The 17,084-nt window shown below is 44.8% G+C and overlaps 1 protein-coding gene across 1 annotated transcript; it reads right to left on the reverse strand.

Moving 5' to 3' along the window:
• Positions 1 to 13,017: 13,017 nt before the first annotated feature.
• Positions 13,018 to 15,845, reverse strand: CITED2 (Cbp/p300 interacting transactivator with Glu/Asp rich carboxy-terminal domain 2). The gene is made up of 2 exons (XM_059469582.1): positions 15,669 to 15,845; positions 13,018 to 15,026 (listed from the first exon to the last, which is right to left on the reverse strand). The coding sequence occupies exon 2, from the start codon at positions 15,017 to 15,019 to the stop codon at positions 14,297 to 14,299; it is 723 nt and encodes a 240-aa protein (XP_059325565.1). The 5' UTR covers positions 15,020 to 15,026; positions 15,669 to 15,845; the 3' UTR covers positions 13,018 to 14,296.
• Between the last annotated feature and the right edge of the window lie 1,239 nt (positions 15,846 to 17,084).

Consider the following 17,084-nt stretch of genomic DNA (forward strand, 5'->3'; position numbering starts at 1 on the left):
AACTTCTCTAAGAATTCGAATGAGTTTTTCATGGCTTTCCTCCTGAACAGTTTTTGGTTTATTTTTTGACAGATACAGGTTTTTCAAATTATAGTGTGCAGTGACAGAACCACTTGCTGTAATACCAGTATTTCAGTCAGTTATTTTATAAACATCATTAGAAGGCCAAACACATCCTGGGCTGCATCAAAAGCAGCATGGCCAGCAGGTCAAGGAAGGTGATTCTTCTCTATTCTGCCCTTGTTAGACCTCACCTCCCCAGCTCAGCACAAAAAAGGTGTGGACCTGTTGGAGCAAGTCCAGAGCAGGGCCACAAAAAGTAGGAGGACCTCTCATATGAAAAAATATTAAGAGAATTGGGGTTGTTCAGCTTGGAGAAGGGACGATCTGGGGAAACCTTATAGCAACCTTCCAGTACTTATAGGGAGCTTATAAATGAGAAAGAGTGACTTTTTACATGGACAGATAATGATAGGACAAGGGGCAATTACTTCAAACTGAGAGATGGTAGATCTAGATAAGATATGAGGAAGAAATTCTTTACTGTGAGGTTGGTGAGGCATTGGAACAGGTTGCCCAGAGAAGCTGTAAATGCCCCATTTCTGGAAGTGTTCAAGGCCAGTCTGGATGGGGTATCCAGCAACCTAGTCTAGTGGAAGGAGTCCCTGCCTGTGCCAGGGAGGTTGGAACTAGATGGTCCCTTCCAACCTAAACCATTCTATGATTCTATGATTCTATGATTCTATGAAATAACAATGATCTGTTCTGTTTAAATATGACCATAATATACTTTTGTTATAACATAATAATTTAATATACTTATAACATGATAATATACAGTAACAAGCAGGTATGTAAAATACATAATGAAAGTATAGTGTTGATGAAAAATTTAGAAATGCCTATAAACATAAAACATTTAATTTGAATTTAGAAAGAGCCCTCATAATGGCTCTTGAGACACAGAAGCACAGTGACATGTGAAGAATGGTCTAAAAGTCAGAAGGCTGCTCAGTCTGGTAGTCTTTTATGCCATTGGCACCGCCAACTAAACCAGTATAGGGAGAGTTCTATGATTTTCCAATAAAAAGTTAGCCAAGACCAATCTCCACTGGGTTTAATTTACTTGCATAGAAACGTTGTGAACACCAGGACCAATAGGGCATTTTCTATAGTGGTCTCTTGGGAATAATTTCTCTCCTGTTTAGTCCTCTGTTAATACGAAAAAAAGGAGGGGAAGGGGAATAATATATTTGCATTCCACACTGTATCAATTTTCTACAGATTTCCTAGCTCCACATCAATCTCGAAAAGGTTGGAAGGTTGTGATTTGCCTTCTAATAAGATTTTATGGCCTGAAGAGTTTGTCATATACCTAATGTTTGCCATGTTTTTTTCTTCCAGAGCTTAAAGATCCTGACTACCAATGGCACTTAATAATGCAGCCAAATTAGCTGACACAGAAAACCCCAACAGGCAGCAGATTTAACTATTTTAAGCAAATAATTTAATTCTTAATCTACATCAGTAAGAATATAATTTCTGCAGTGTAGCAAGGAAACCACTCTAAGAATCTGGAGGGAATACCCATGGTCTGCTACTGAACAGTTTTTGATTTATTCTTGGAAAGATTCAAGTCTTTTGAAACTTTAAGAGCTAACAAAATCAATTATCAGGGTTTCAATTTTCTCCAGGCAATTTCCACCGCTTCAGCTTGCCCAGGAGACAGACTCTACATACATACATTATGCTATGTGCTACTTGGAGAATTTGGCAGAGTCAAGAATAGCTCCACTTGAAAAATCACACAAAAGGTAAAGAAAACCCTCAGGTGAGGCATGCAGTCACACCTGAATGCATATTAGCAGTTTGAAAATAACTCTTCTCCATATATAAAGGAAATTCATTGGGAAAGGAAAGAGCAGTATTAGCTGTTTCTAGTGAAACAGCTAATACTGCTCTTATTCTGGTACTGCAGTGAAGTTACTGCTGATTTACACCCTTATAAGTGAGCACAAATCTAGCATGAAACTTCAAAAAAGGTACTGAATCCTGAAACAATCTATTTTTGTCATGTAATTTCATTTTAAAATTATACTCCTCCAGCTTAAAATCATCTTCTATCAAGACACAATGGGAACAGAGTTGGGCCAAGTCAACCATCAACCCCAGACATTTTCTGAGCTGGCCAGGGGAAATCTCTGGGCCCAATTCAGATGTGATCATGCTGTAAATCACATATCAAATGTAATTGGGAAGTCTTTTAAATGCCAGTGGTATGTCGGTCAAAGGTGAGTTATAGAGAAGAAATTATTATTACAGCATGATAATGTAGACAATTATTTTGTAAAAGGTACTTGTCTTTGTCTTTTCCTCCCTTTTCTAAATCCTCCCATTTGCTAGTAATGTTCACTTGCATCAGTTTCATTATCAATATGTATAGTTTATTTTAGATTGCTGCTAGAACTGGCTTATAAAAATCAGAAATGGGAAAGACTCATTAAAGGCTCAGTCCTGCAGCTGCTTCATGTGTGGAGCTCTCATTGATTTCCCAAACAGCACCTGCCTGTGAGCAGCAGAGAGAATAAAGCAAATTAGAAATTGAAGGCTTGAATCTCTCAGCTGTATGAGCTGTATATGGGCAGGAAAGCATCTCATTATTGGAGCCAAGCATCTTTCTCTGGAAAAGTCCAAATTCTGCTGATAATCATAAGGAAGCTGAGAGGGGCAGGGGGCTGAACAACACTGAGGTTATGACTAGCCTGTCTAGGAATACTGGAGGAAAGATTAGGGCCTGACACAATGAAAATGACAGATTGAGATAAATGATGCTTGGAAATCAGGGAACATTTGTAGTGAAAGATAAAGATCTGTAGAAATAAGTGGGAAAATAAGAGACACTGATGGTGAAATAAGTCCTAATAAGGATCTTATTTTATAGGATAATGACAGGGTGGACAATGGACTGTTAGTTCAGAAGGAATGATCCTGTGATCAGCAGAACGGGCAGCACAAGCCTGTGATGGCTAAAACTGCTGCTGATGTAAACACCAATGACCTATTTTAGGGCATGCATGGAAGGAGAATCACTACATGGAGAATGCAAAAGGATGCAAGAGGTATATTGGCACTGGCAGACCAGAACTGTGAAATGGTGTCAACTGGATTTTTTATAAGGGTTTTCTAGCTATGCAGAAGCACCTTATTAATCATAACATTTGTGGGACCAAATTAATACAGAAGAAAAGAGAACCCAAGAGATGAAAGGATGAATAAAGAAAAGATCAGTGAGAGTGAGCTTCATATTTTACTAAGCTGAAAGACAAATACAGGAGATGGCACCAATGTCCCCAACTTGTTAGAATATAGTAAATCTTCATTCTGTGTACATAAAAAGCCTATGCAACTCATATTTATTGGGAAAGGCAATTTGGTCTCTAATTTAGATCCTGGACTTGAATAGGAGTATACAGAGAGATACATACATAATATTTAGCCTTAGATATCTTCAGATGTGTCTCCAAAACTCTATTACTATGAATTTAAAGAGTTGTTTTTCCTCTAACAGCATGCTAAAGGAGAGGATGGGTCAGATCTCGCTGCTTTTCAATAGCCTCAGAGCAGTTATGTAATTTGAGACTCTCAAACTATTTGGAGTATGGGGAATTGCTGAACTAAGGGAAGAAAATTAACTATTTAGCCCCCCACCTGGAATCAGAGAGAACAATTCTAGTTTGCTTGGAAACTCATCAGCAGGCAATCTGTAATATTGTCTGTGCTTCTATAGCATTGCAAGATATATCACTAATTACTGTTTGCTTCTGTGGTTTCCAGTGTTTTCCAGTTGTGTAGTAGCTTGCATGCAAGATTGTAATATAACCTATTCAGTAACTTCAAGATCAAGCAGCAGTGAACTGCAAAAAGCACACTGTACTCATTATTTGAAAGGGTAAACTGACACAAAAAGCATTACATGCTAATGCACAATAAATAAGGACCTACCCAAGGTCATGCAGATGGGAACAAGATGTGCTCAGATTCTTTTCTACTTTAATTGTGGCATGCTTGCTTAATACAGGAGGACCAGAGTTGCATACTTAGAGTGAAAGGGAAGTCCTCCTCACAAAAATATTCTGTGTTTTTGTGTGCTTGATGTGCCTTCACTTTCTGCAAAGGGTTCACATAGGTTGAAAAATTCATATGACCAGCCCAGCCAGCTTGAGCAGACAGTCTAAAACCCACATTGCTTTTAACAAAGGAGGGCTGTTAGGTAAATATAGGACTGCAGGGCCTAAATGTTAACCAATCAAATCTATTCCTGTACAAAGGAACTGTAGTCCACATGATCAGGGAAATGAGTAATTTTGATTTTCATTAAATTAAAAAAAAAAATAATCTGTGAGATCTCAGAGAAATTTCAGAGGTTATGACAGCGACAACCCACACAGGAGAATGCAAATAAAACCACAGGACTCTAATATCATGATTCTAATGACTAATAAATATTACCTTTTTTCAGTTTGTTTTCCTTCCCCCCATCATTTGATCTTTCATCTGTCTTCCCTGTCTTGTAAGATAGACGGTGAGTAAATCACCAGAGCCACCATTCTGTTATATGATTGTGCTTTCTTGGTGCAGCAGGCTCCTACTGTCTGGTTGCACCTCCAGGCTTCTCAGTGTTGGCTTCTGTGCCATAATCTTTTCTCTCTAGATCAGCTAGCAGAGCAGGCAAGAAGGACAGTCACAATTCATATGACTGTGGACTGTTTTACCAACCACAAAATAGGAAAAAAAAAAAAAAATCAGTCTTTAGTCCTATCCTTTCTCACTTATTTGCCAGTTACAAAGAGGAAAAGCTTTTGAAGGGCACACCAGTCATTAAGGCCCTCAGAAACGTCCTGTGTGCCAGCCAACAGCAAGCAAGGAGAAAATATAATTCTTGTGAGTCTCATTTTCTCTGTATTCTCTTTCCTTTTATGTCACCAACTAAGGTTTGACTAGCTGGGTCCTTGTGAGGCTCTATCAATTTCTAAGTCCTGTTCCATGACCCAGTTCCTTCATAGACCATCAGGTGTCAAGGATACCCAGAGATCATCAATCTTCTACATAACTTTCATCAACAAAGTGGAAGAAGAAAGTCATGCAGCATTTCAGCATGATCACCCGCCTCAGGCAACAAACACTGAGGAGTCATGAATCTGGCAACTCTTGGCACAAGCAGGCCTAAGCTGGCAACTTGCCTTTCTAAAGGAAAGTACAAAATCTCCCTGATAACAATGGATACTTTACTGGCAGTGGGAATTGGTTTGGATGTTAAATATTATATACACCTATGTCTTTACTTTTTTAGCAGAACCACCAAAACCCAGAAGTTTCTATACCCCATAGCTGTGACATACAGGAAAGTGATTCATGAATGTTGTTAAGCTTCCTTAAAAAGCAACATGCAATTTCCTCACAATGAAAGAGGCTGACCAAAGCCACTGACAAGCACTTTGGAGCTGCTCATTTTTGTGAGGGAGGAAAAAATTTAGGAAAATATTAGTCAATCACATTTCCATCTACTTTCCTTTCCTTCTCAGCAGTTAAAGACCACCTGCTACCAGGGTGATACAAAACCCTCAAAACTAAGAAAGAAGGCATTTTCAAGTTTTTTTCACTTTAGGCTGAGGAAAAAGGTCATAAGTTAAAAAACTGATGTCATAAGGTCACAGCAGTTCTTTATCAGAATGATTTTAACAGTAATAAACCCCAGTAAGTTAATGTCAGAGCAAAATATGGATCAGAACATTCTCTAATCCATTCTTGACCCAAACACTTTAAGGTTATACTCAAATATGTGACACCATATTTGAATTAAGTTAATGAGAATATCAGATAGACTCTCAGTCATCACAGTGATTGTGAATTCTGATGTAATCCAATCTGAAATTACCACTGTTACACGAGGTGTTGGAGTTAGAGAGGATGGTTCCTGTCTGCATCTGCAGTGCTGTGCTCAATCCACACTTTAATTGATCCAGCAGTATCTCCAGCAACACCACTCCAGACTCTCAAGATGAACTGAAAAGACCCAAGACTAATTTACACTACTATGGTATAACCTGACCAAGCAACATATAGTCCTCCTAAAATGAATAATGTGCTCTGAGCACTTTTAGGCCCACTGATTCTGGTGGGGTGACTTTGGGGGAGCTGAAGTAGCTGCATTAGACTAAGAATATGCTGTGTAGTTTTGGCATAAAGTACTGTCTGCTCTCCAAAAAGGATCCCAAGGCTGTGGCTATACTGGATAAGCCATTAGTCAGGCCTTGGTTTTTGACTTGGACTTCACTGACCAAGCAGTTGCCTAAGTCAGAACTGGATCCAAAGATCACTGATCTAGATTTTGGTTATAAAGCGTATCTGGAAAAAATCATAGGTGAATAATAAAGTTAAGTCATGTTAATCTTTACAATTCAAGACCACTGTCTTTTGAAAGCGAAGCATAAAAACCTAAAACCAAAATCAACTACAAACAAAAAAACCCCACAAAAAACCCAAAACAAACAAACAAAAAACAACAAAAAGCCCCCCATAAAAACAAGGAAACCCCAAACAAACATACAAAAAAAACCCTAAGAGAGAGAGAATAGAATGTAACTCCTGTAACTCCTGAACTTTGCCTTATCTACAATCACAGTTATATGAATGCCATTCAGGGCAAAGCTGTTATGTACAGTAAGAGCTGGAGAGATCTGAAAGAGAGGCAAGGAAGAAAAGTAGTCTCTGTTCCTTCCTCAGGCCAAAATACTGAGAGTTCAGCTTTGGAATTTAGAAGTGCTGTGCTTCACTGATTCCTGTGGACCCAATCTCGCCCTTTAAACACACACCTTGGTAACAGAGCTTGGGGGAAAACAACACAGTCCTCTAATAAAGGACTTAATTGCTTGCAATATTTACGTGTAAAACCATGTCAAAAAGACCCCTGGACTAAGAGATTTGGGCTAAAGGAATCAGTCTAGTAGAGTTGCTGTGTGTATTAATCTAATTTTTGTGAAGGCATTGTGGGATTGCCAAGAAGCAATTCTCGCAGTAGGTAAAGGCTCTGCTCCATGAGCATCCATCACTACTCATTCTGACTACATTCATTCAGTTAAAATGTATACAATAAATCAAATTAAAAGACTGCTCTTTTAAATACTTTAATCAATAAGAAAGGCAGGGCTTCAGCTACACCTAGCTACAAGCTCCCAGTACTGCAGCCTCTCCTGCAGCACTGTGACAGCAAGGCTTTATCTGTCGTGGTAAATGACTGACTCTGCTTCAATACAGAAACTGTGAATTGAAACTAAGCACCTCCAAGTAAGTATCAACAATTTAAACAGCTCCTTGTAAAATCTGTCTGATTATCTGTACATTGGCATCTTTCACATAAAATGCTTAATTAAAAATGTCAGGCAAGGTCTCAAAGGCAACAGCTCAGATGGAGACCAAGAAGTGACACGATGGGATGGCGGGCTGCCCTGCAGCAGGTCCCTCTCTGCAGAGCCAGGGGCAGGGCAAGATCCCTGTCAGAGGCTGCTCTTTTCCTTATAGGGCAAAGTCACACGGTGACTTGTGACAGACCAGTTGTTCCCCCACCACCATCCCAGAGCACTGTTGCACTGCATGGCTGGCTGTGCATCCCAAAGCAAACACGCTGCTGCCCCAAGTACTTCCAGTGGTTACATTTGCCCCGATTAAACTGGGGTGAGGACATGAGGAAGTACAAGGCCTGTGGTGTTTCCTGGCCCCTGAAAGAGCCCCACCAGACAAAGCTGAGATAGGGTATTACAGGGGATTTAGGAAGAGAGGAGGTGGTTTTTAGAAGCAGCACTGAGCACAGGCTTCAAGCCCATCCTTTGGCTACAACAGTTTCCAGTGTGACAACTGATGGGAACAGGACTGCTCCCTGCTCACAGTGCAGCAGCAGGGACATGCATCCTGTGTCCACCCTCAAGAGCAGAGAAGCTGGTGCTCAAAACTGCAGGCTTCATTGGCTCCATCCAGCAGCAGCTTTGCTCACTTATATTCACCTAAGAAAATTCAGGTTTTTCTTGTAAATAATGGTCTGTGAAGAAGGTTAACATGTCAATGCCTCATGTTTTCCTGAATTTTCCACTTTTCTGGCATACAGTGTTATGCCCCATCAGACATGATGAGCAAAACCAGCCTGTCCTGACCACTCCACTGATAGGCACCAGTTCACAGCATGTGGTTAAGGCTTTACTGGTCTTCAGACCTTTTTCCTAAAACTTTCTGTGTTGTGGTCACTAATTTTTTTCAGCCTGCTACTTAGAAAGACTTTGGATTTGAACATTACCCTTCATCTCCTCATTGGATCACACACTAGCCTTAGTGCAGCCTGCTGATAAGCAACCCAAAATATAGCTATATAACCCTTATAATCCTATAAGGAACCTAAATATAGCTATTTAGTTTCTGTACAAAGCAGATGTGTGCAAAAGCTTGGTGTCTTTCCCCATCATTGGGAAATCCTAGGAATTCATTTCTGTCTTCAAATACATACTCTACTTCATGTAAAGTTGATGGAGGGCATATAAGTGTATGAGGTTTGTAGACAGAGATAATATCACTTATTAGACCAAATAATGTAACTTGAAGTAAATAGAAAAGATTTCGACTATCAAGCCTTTAAATACATATCCTGGCAGAGAGAGTGAGTGAAATCTGAAATACCCTGTGTTAACTTGTGTTTGAATAGCAGCAGATAAGACATTTTATATACTCTCAGAAATGTCCCCATCTCCTGCACAGTACACTATTGCTAGCAAAGCAGCCTGCAGCAGAAAACTCATGAGGCAATTCTTAGGAGGCTCTTGGTCAAAACTGCCCTTAGCATCTTATGCTCATCTCACAATGAGCATCTGCTCAATAATTAGCTTTTGAGCTTAGGAAAGGCTGTGTAGTGGCACTAATAACTTCAGACACAGTTTTAGGAACTTCACAATTCTGAAAGTTTCTTTTCTTTTACTTCACTGCTTATAAAATGGGCAATATGTTGCCAAATGAACACTCCAATAGAGACAGATAACAAAATGGTCCAGTGAAAGAAAAAGGTGTGAAAAGCGGTTAGCATTTCACGAAGACCGATAAGGCGGAAAATGTTTTGCTTGGTTTTTATATGGTAAATAAGTCTTTCAAAATCTGTTTCAGGCCTGTGACCAAATTGGCTCTCTGTAATTTTTTAAGAGGGGGAAAGGCACAGCAGCTGGAAAGGGACTGAACCAACTCTATTAAAAACCTGGTGTTGCAATTTTTTTCTAAAATGAGGCAAAGAGAGTAACGGGGAACCTACCATAACAGCAGCTCATCTGTTCAGTCACTTGATGTATCTCTTTATTGTTGCAGTTACTGAGACTCAGCTTTATCTTGTGCGTGAGCACAATAGTGACACCATATTGAAATGTGTAAATATCTTTTCATAAACTATGTAAAACACCTCCTCTTTACTGACAAAATGATGCACTTAGAATACATGAAATCCTGAGAAAATGCTGCTGCCTCGGGTTCCAAATTCCTCTGATTCCTCATCTGAGTTTTATTGCACATGCACTGTTATCTGACAAATATATCTGCCAGACTATTTAAAAAATACTTTGTCTTATCATTTAAACAGCTCCTGTCAATGTTACCTAGTCCTTGTTCACACTGCTATCCCTGTGAGTGATGATACAGAAATAGATCTGGCTAAGGTCGGTGTGTGTAGCCCAGATCCGTATCATTGGCATTTCTTATTCCTGTCTGCAGTAAAGCCAAAGTATTTTTGAAGAAATGAAGGCTTCAAAAGGGACAGCAGTAGGGTCAGGGACAAGAACTGCTTCTTCTGACTTCATTTCCCTCTGCTCAGAGCTTGTGACCCACGATTTTGCTGGGGTTTCTGATACAAGGGTGTATTGTCCCCTTGGGTACCAGCTCACACGTTAAGCCCTGGTGTCCCACACAGTCGGGAAGAAACAGAGGCAGAGGGCAGGAGGAAGAGGGCAGGAACAGGTTGGAATAGGACGACTCCTATAGCCAGATGTTGATGCAGAAGTCACCTATGCCCTGATGAACTACTTCTGTGGGGCTCCACAGACACAAGCCTTTGGCTAAACACCAGCGATGCACAGGGCTTTGTATCCAACTGAGTGCGGAAAACATCTCCCTGGGGAAAAAGTGGAAAAAAAAAAAGAAAAGAGTGACTAAAAAATGAAACAAATGAAAGGAACTCCGCAAATCCAGATGTTGGAATTTTCCAATCCCCCTCGCAAGACAAGATAAGCAGGGGATAATCCTTGTTTATATAACTTTTTTCTTTTTTTTTCTTTTAAAAATTTTTTTAATAAAACCTGAGACCAACAGGCATGCTTTCTCCAGGTTAGTGTGCTTCTTTTCCAAATCCGCACCGAGAAGTTTCGCTAGGGCCCGCACCCCCCTCGGGCCGGGTGCTGGGGAGGGTCCCCTTCGGTGGGCACGGCTCCCCGGGGGTCCCTCGGGCAGGGCAGTGACGAGCACTGGGCCGGCTGCCCTGGCTGAGAGCCGGGCCCCTCCTGAGTCCCGGCAGGCCTCGTTGCGGGCCGCTGGCCCCGCACAGCCCCTGCCCGCGGCTCGGACGGACATTCCGGGCCCGGAGGCGGCCCTCGGCCCCCCGCCCGCCCTCAGCGGGCCGGCGCAGAGCGCGCTGCCGCCGCCGGGGGGCGCGCTGGCGCCGCGGCCGCCCCGCGCAGGTGGCTGAGGGGCCGCGCCGGGCCGGGCCGGGCCGGGTCTGCCGCGGCGCCCGCGGCCCTGGCGGGCAGCGCCCCAGCCCTTCGGTGAGCGGGCAGCCGCCCCTCCTGCGGCCTCCAGCCCAGCGCCCACCCGTGAATTCTTGACTCCGGGGAGCAAGGATGAGGACGGCGTCAGTCTGTGCCTAATTTCCCACCGAGCGCGCGTTGCGTGGCGGGCGGGCTTAGGGCTGATCTGCCGTCCAAATAAAGCAGCGCGTCTATTTCTGGCCGTGGCTTAAAGAGGAGCAGATCTCATGTACCATGTTGGAAGTTCTTGAAAAACAGCCAACGTACAGAGGTCAAGTTTCCTGTACTGACAGCAACTTAGCGGGATGTGAGACGGCAGTGTCCTTCTTGAGGAGCTGGAGAACTGGGTCACTGTGCATCCTTCACTAATCGCTGGGTTCCAATTATAAATTACTTTAGTCTCTTTGGAAGCGCGTGGCGAGGAGAGAGAGGATCTACTTGAAAGCCTGTAACTGCCTCAGCCATGGGAGCCAGTGGGAGCATTGCCAAGGGGTTCATGTCGGCAAGATGAGGGTCAGGCCCCCAATATTGCTCAGTAGATGATATAATGAATAAAAAAAATACACACTTGTGGTATCCACTGGGATCTGACTCTTCATTAAAAATTAAGGGACAAGGCAGACAATATGATTGTTTGGCAAATTTCCCCAGGGTCTACTTTTAAGAAATCATAAAACCCCTTAGCGATGCCTTGCCCAAAGCCAGTGCTTTCTGTAGCTGCTGTTACTCAGGGGCAGCAGCCCTCAGTTTTACATAGAGTTGTACACAAATACACTCTACCAGTATGCCCATGGAAGTGCCTACTCTTGGAAAATCTTGCATGGAAGGATTTAATGTTGACAGACTTAAGTAGTGATGTCTCAACTGTGAAGAATCTGTTGTGTAACCAACTTTATGAAGCAAAAGTGCCTATCATTAAAGTGAGAGTATTCCCTTTGGTTTTAGAAGATCATTGAGGGTTTAAATATCTATGCAATTTGGTATGCACATAATTTGATAGTCTGTTTTACAAGAAGTTGATTAGAATCAGAAGAATCACCCTAACTCCCGCAGAAGAGGGCAATGAAATGTGCGCAGATCAAACAGCCTTAAAATGGAAAAAGGATTTATATAGTGGCAAATTGGGCAATGGCTCTTAAAACTACAGCTGTAGTCTTCTAAACACTCTTTTACGTTATTGGTGAATTGGTAAGTTATGATTTACTGTCATTTGATGTAAAATTAACTGTCACAAAACATTAGCAATCACTGGCTGAAACCACAAGGCTGCTTTTTAAAAATTCTTGGTATTGAGTTTTCTAGGAATGGACTGTCACTGCCTGCAGAGTGCATTTTTGTCATCTCAGTTTTTCCCAGAAGCATACACTTCCTTCTTTTTACCTTTGCTAATACTTTAATATTTACCTTTTTTTCATCCATAAACATGTTAGCTGCTTTGTGTCTGTAAGGCAAAGAAGGACAAGTATCACTTTCTCACCAGCTGGGGCAATCTTAGAAATAGTAATCACTTTAATTTCCCAGCTTGATTCAAAACACTGCTATTTACACTTCCATTGTGTGGTGATATCCTCCTGTTTACGTGACCAGGTTTAAAATTTAACTACATCCACCATGCTGTTTTTCTTGCTAATTCAGAAGACAAGGATTAAAAAGTAAGCAAAAAGAAGGCTCAGTGGTACTGCTCCTCTGTGGAACTTGGGAAGCATGGCTAAACAGGATTACATGTATTATTAGGGTCCTGATCCCACAGCCCTCACCAAACTAGTAACTTGTGCAGGAGCTTTGCCAAAGGCCGAGTGAGGGCAGAAGGCAGCAACAGTTGGCACTTAATGTCAGCTGCCTTAAAATAATGGGCATTTTTCTCCAAAATATTTTAAGTAGACCTGTATGTATTTGTGTCAGTGGCTTCAGGTGGCAGCAATTCCTGGGGGAGGGGGGTCAGAGATGTCCCACTGTGGAATCCTTCAATCATATATTCTCCTTCTCCTAAGCCACTGGAAATGAAATGAAACTGGTTCCAGTGTCACGCAGATCTGGATTGATGCAGCAATATCCTGGGTTACCCTGTGAGGTAAGAGAGAGGCAGAGGGTGACACCCACCACCCTCCCTCCCCACGTTACAAGCACTTTTTACATAGCTCTTCCAGGTGAGATAAAAAATATACAAAAGAACAAAGTCTACTATATAAATGAAAGCAGATTTATAAAATTACAAGTTTAATAGATAAATATAATAAATACTTTATGCATCATAACTCTGGACAACTACATTTAAAGCAAGTATGTTGGCAAGTCACAAAAAAAGTTGCGCCCTTGGCAACTTTATTTTTCAGAAAACCACACTGACAGGCATATTACAATGTAACGCATGAGGCTTTATGCTGTATGTTCAAATCCCGCTCACCTACCGAGTTCACCATAACATATATATGGGTGTAGTGTACTTTCTATCTTGGAATGTCTTTTTGCACACCAACACGGTTGTACAGATAAGATGTTATGTTCTACTTACCAGGGACAGTGGGGAAGAGTTTTGAAGAAAAATACTGGTAAATGACTTCTAGAAAAACTAAAGCATTTCTTAACTTTTTATTGACATTGGCAAATTAAAATAGAATAAATTAACAATATTTTCTCAAAAAAATGTTTTGTACAAAAATACTGTCAAAATTTCCTGAAAAGCTTTCAACACAGTAGTATCTTTTCATGTACTGAATAAACTATATTAGCACAGTGTCAAAACGCTGAAGACAGAAACAAAATTTAAAAAAAAAAAAAAAAAAAAAATCTGTGAAATGTTTGCCACTAGTCAACATTCCATCCACACCATATTATTGTCTGTACATATGGGGGAGGGGGACTGGGTAGCAGACTTTTTAAGTAAGAGTATTACTTTTCCTGATCTGGAAAGGTTTGGCCCACATCTGTTAAGCTTCCAGTTTAGCGTATTCAGAAAAGAAAAAAAAAAATTACTCTGCACTGCAATGCATAGTTAAAAATTAAGCAAGATGGCAGCTTTTGTGCAGTAGTATCTGCCCTTCAAAGTTCATGCAACCAACTAATGCAATTTTTTTCCCTGTTCACTCAGAATTTGAATGCAGTTCAAGTCACTGGAAATCATAGTTTACAAAATCCACAAGATTAAGCAATTTGCCAAGATTAATATCTAACAGTCCGGCACTGTGGGAATTCTGGGCATGTTACTGTGAGGAAATTAAGAGTGGGAGGTCGGGAGGGGGGCAACCAACATAAAAAGGCAGAGTTCGCTAGATATTATTACTACAGGAGGGGACGTGAGTGACAAAGCTACAAAAAGAAAAAAAAAGTGGCACCGATTTAAAAAAAAAAAAATTATACAAGCGCATAGTTGACTCTGCTTTCCAGATTCTCACCTTTTCAAGCCCTGAAAAGTGAGACACCGTGTCTAGGGGAATGTTTTCATTCGCACCGATAAAAGTCCTTTGTTTGTTTTAAATGAATCAGCAGCTCACCCTGCTGGGCTGCTGTTTGCAAACGAAGTCTGTCATGAAGTCAAACTCGTTCTGTCCCAACCACAGCTCGGGAAGCTCCTTGATGCGATCCAGCCCCATTTCGATGACTAAGGACATGAGGACCTCCTCGTCGATGAAGTCCGTGTCTATGACATTGGGCGGCAGCATTGCCGCGGGGACGTGGGGGACGGCGGGCGGCAAGCCGCTGCCGCCGCCGCCGCCGTGCTTGGGGTTGCAGTCCCTGAAATGCTGCTGGCTGCCGCCGTTCAGCTGGTGGCTACCGGCGTGCAAGTCCGGCATGTAGTGGCTGTGCGGGTACGGGTGGTGGCTGAAGTACTGGTTGTTCAGCTTCTGGAGCTGCATGCTGGCGCTCAGCTGCCCTCCCGGGCTGGCGACGGGGGGGGCCATGAACTGGGAGCCGCTGAAGCGGGCGGGGGGCGGCATGCTGCCGGCCGGGTGCCCTCCGCTCACGCTGCCCGGCCCCATGGCGTGCCTCACCCCGCTGCTCGCGTTCATACTCCCAGCTCCGTAATGTATATGGTCGCCCATCAGGGCGCTGAAGGCGTGCTGCTGCGGCGGCTGCTGCTGCTGGTGGTGGTGATGGGGAGTGGGAAACTGCCCCATGCCCATCCGATGCGCAGGGTGGTGGTGGAGCCCGCCGGATCCGTCGGGGAATCGCCCGTGGTTCATGGCCATCATGTGGTCTGCCATGGCTCACCTGGAAAGTTAGCGTGTGAATATATTAGGAAAATACACCCTCCTCGGACATCCAGCCGCCCTCTCCCGGACCAGCTGCATCTGCCTGGCCCTGGCAGAAATTACTTCGCTGGTCCTGCAGTCCTCTCTCTCCTTCCCGGTGGAGGGAATAATAATAAAAAAAAAAAATCTCCCAAAAATCTGCAGCGGCTCCACCGTGGAGTACAAAAGGAAAAATAAAAGGAGAGCCCGCGGAATGAGAATCCCGGTCCCCTCCGCTAATCCGGCGGGCAGCACGCATTCCCACTCCAAGTCGCGCGTACCTATCGGCGGGGAGCGTCGCATTCGGCCGCCGCCGCCGCCTCCCCGCACGCTCCGGAGCCGCCCAAGCCCCCCGGCTTCTCCCTCGAAGGCAGCGGATTCCCACGGCACTCTCGCTAACTTGAGCGGAACAAGCAAAGAATTGGCAAGTCCCACCTAGCCGCTGTCAGCAACTTTTGGAATCAAGTCCCAATTATTTTGGTGAAAACACGGTAATGAGCAGATAAGGACATGAAGCCAAGCAGCTGAAAAGCACCTTTCCTCGCGTGTTTATACAGTCACGTTTTTCCTGTTGCACACAAAAGGGACACCCGGCACCAGCCACGAGAACCGCCGCACTCACCTCCCGGCTTCTTTCTTCCTCTCCTTCAAAGGTGGCGGTGGAATCAGTCAGCGAGAGTCACCCAGCATAGAGAGGGCTGCTCCGGCTCCCTCTCCCCGGCGCTGACGTGACCGGCGCCGCGATCGCTGCCGCAGCCCCGGAGCTGGTTCTCGCCCCTCCGCGAGGCGCATCGGCACTTGCCAACAATGAGCTGTGTTCCTTACACGGCTTTGGCCGCGGCTAATATAGGATTTCAGAAGGGAGGAGCAAAACCCTTACAGGCAACCAGAAGTAAAACCTGGAGCAAGCGGGGCGGGGGGGGGGGGGGGGGGAGGGAAAAGTGGGGGAAGAAAAGGAAAAATAAAAAAACCGAGCACCCAACACCCAGCGCGCGGGCGCAGGCAGCGGGGCACACGCGTGTTCGGCGACACGCGGGAAGGGGATACCGGCTCGGGAAGCACCGCGCACCCCTCGATCAGCGCCTCCCCCGGGAACAAAGCGGGGCTCCGCGGCGGGGCGGCGGGAGCGGCGCCCCGCGCACCCCCCGCACCCCGCCGCCGCTCTCCCGCCGCCCACGGCCCCGCGCCCCGGCATCGCCGCTGCCCCTTGCGCCCCGTCCGGTCGTGTCGCTGCAGCGCCGCGGCCGCCGACACGCGTGGGACTGAGCGCTCCGGGCAGGGCGAGTCCGTCCCTCCGGCGCCGCCGTGGTGCAGGTGCCCCGATCCGCCGGCGTGAGGCCCCAGAACCCGCGTGGGCGTCCACGGGGCCGGCCCCTCCCCCGGAGCCGAGATCCGAAATCCACCTTTTTCCACAAACGGGAGCCGTATGCGGGAGGTGTATGTGGGGATACCGGCACGCTCCCCACTTCCCACGTCCCTCCATCTCCTGCTTTTTTGCCCGCTGCCACCCGGGCTGTGCAGGGCGAGTGCCCACCCACTCTTGCCCTTGGCCGAGGTTGTGGGGTTTATTACAGTAATTTACGATTGTTTCCATTGGAATGGCAAAAACCCCCAGAACATGCGGGTTTCGGGTGGGCACACGCTTTGCACGGGCAATTTCCCTGGCTGGGCAGGTCCCCTGTCTGTCCCCCTGCCCGGCAGAGCCATGCCTCGCTGCACAGCCCCGGCACGGACCACGCGTACCCAAGCTGCCCTCCCACCCCCGAGGCCGTCGCTGCTGCCTTTTGCTCCAGATGCAGCTCCTTTCTGAAGGGCAGCCATGCTGTCCTTCAAGTAGAGGGAAGAGCTGAGGGGCTGGGGGAGTTATGCCACAGGGAAGTGCTGGATGGTGGCCCACTTTTCCACAGTGCCTTTGCCTGGCCTTCTGCTTCCGTGTTTGTTTTTCTTCTTGGAGCCGTCTACGGGCACACAGAGAGGACAGTGATAGGCAGGACACTCCCCTGGCACAAAGAATTGTGAATATGAGGTCAAGAAGGCC

Source organism: Ammospiza nelsoni, chromosome 3 (genome assembly GCF_027579445.1).
Source record: "Ammospiza nelsoni isolate bAmmNel1 chromosome 3, bAmmNel1.pri, whole genome shotgun sequence".
NCBI lineage: Eukaryota > Metazoa > Chordata > Aves > Passeriformes > Passerellidae > Ammospiza > Ammospiza nelsoni.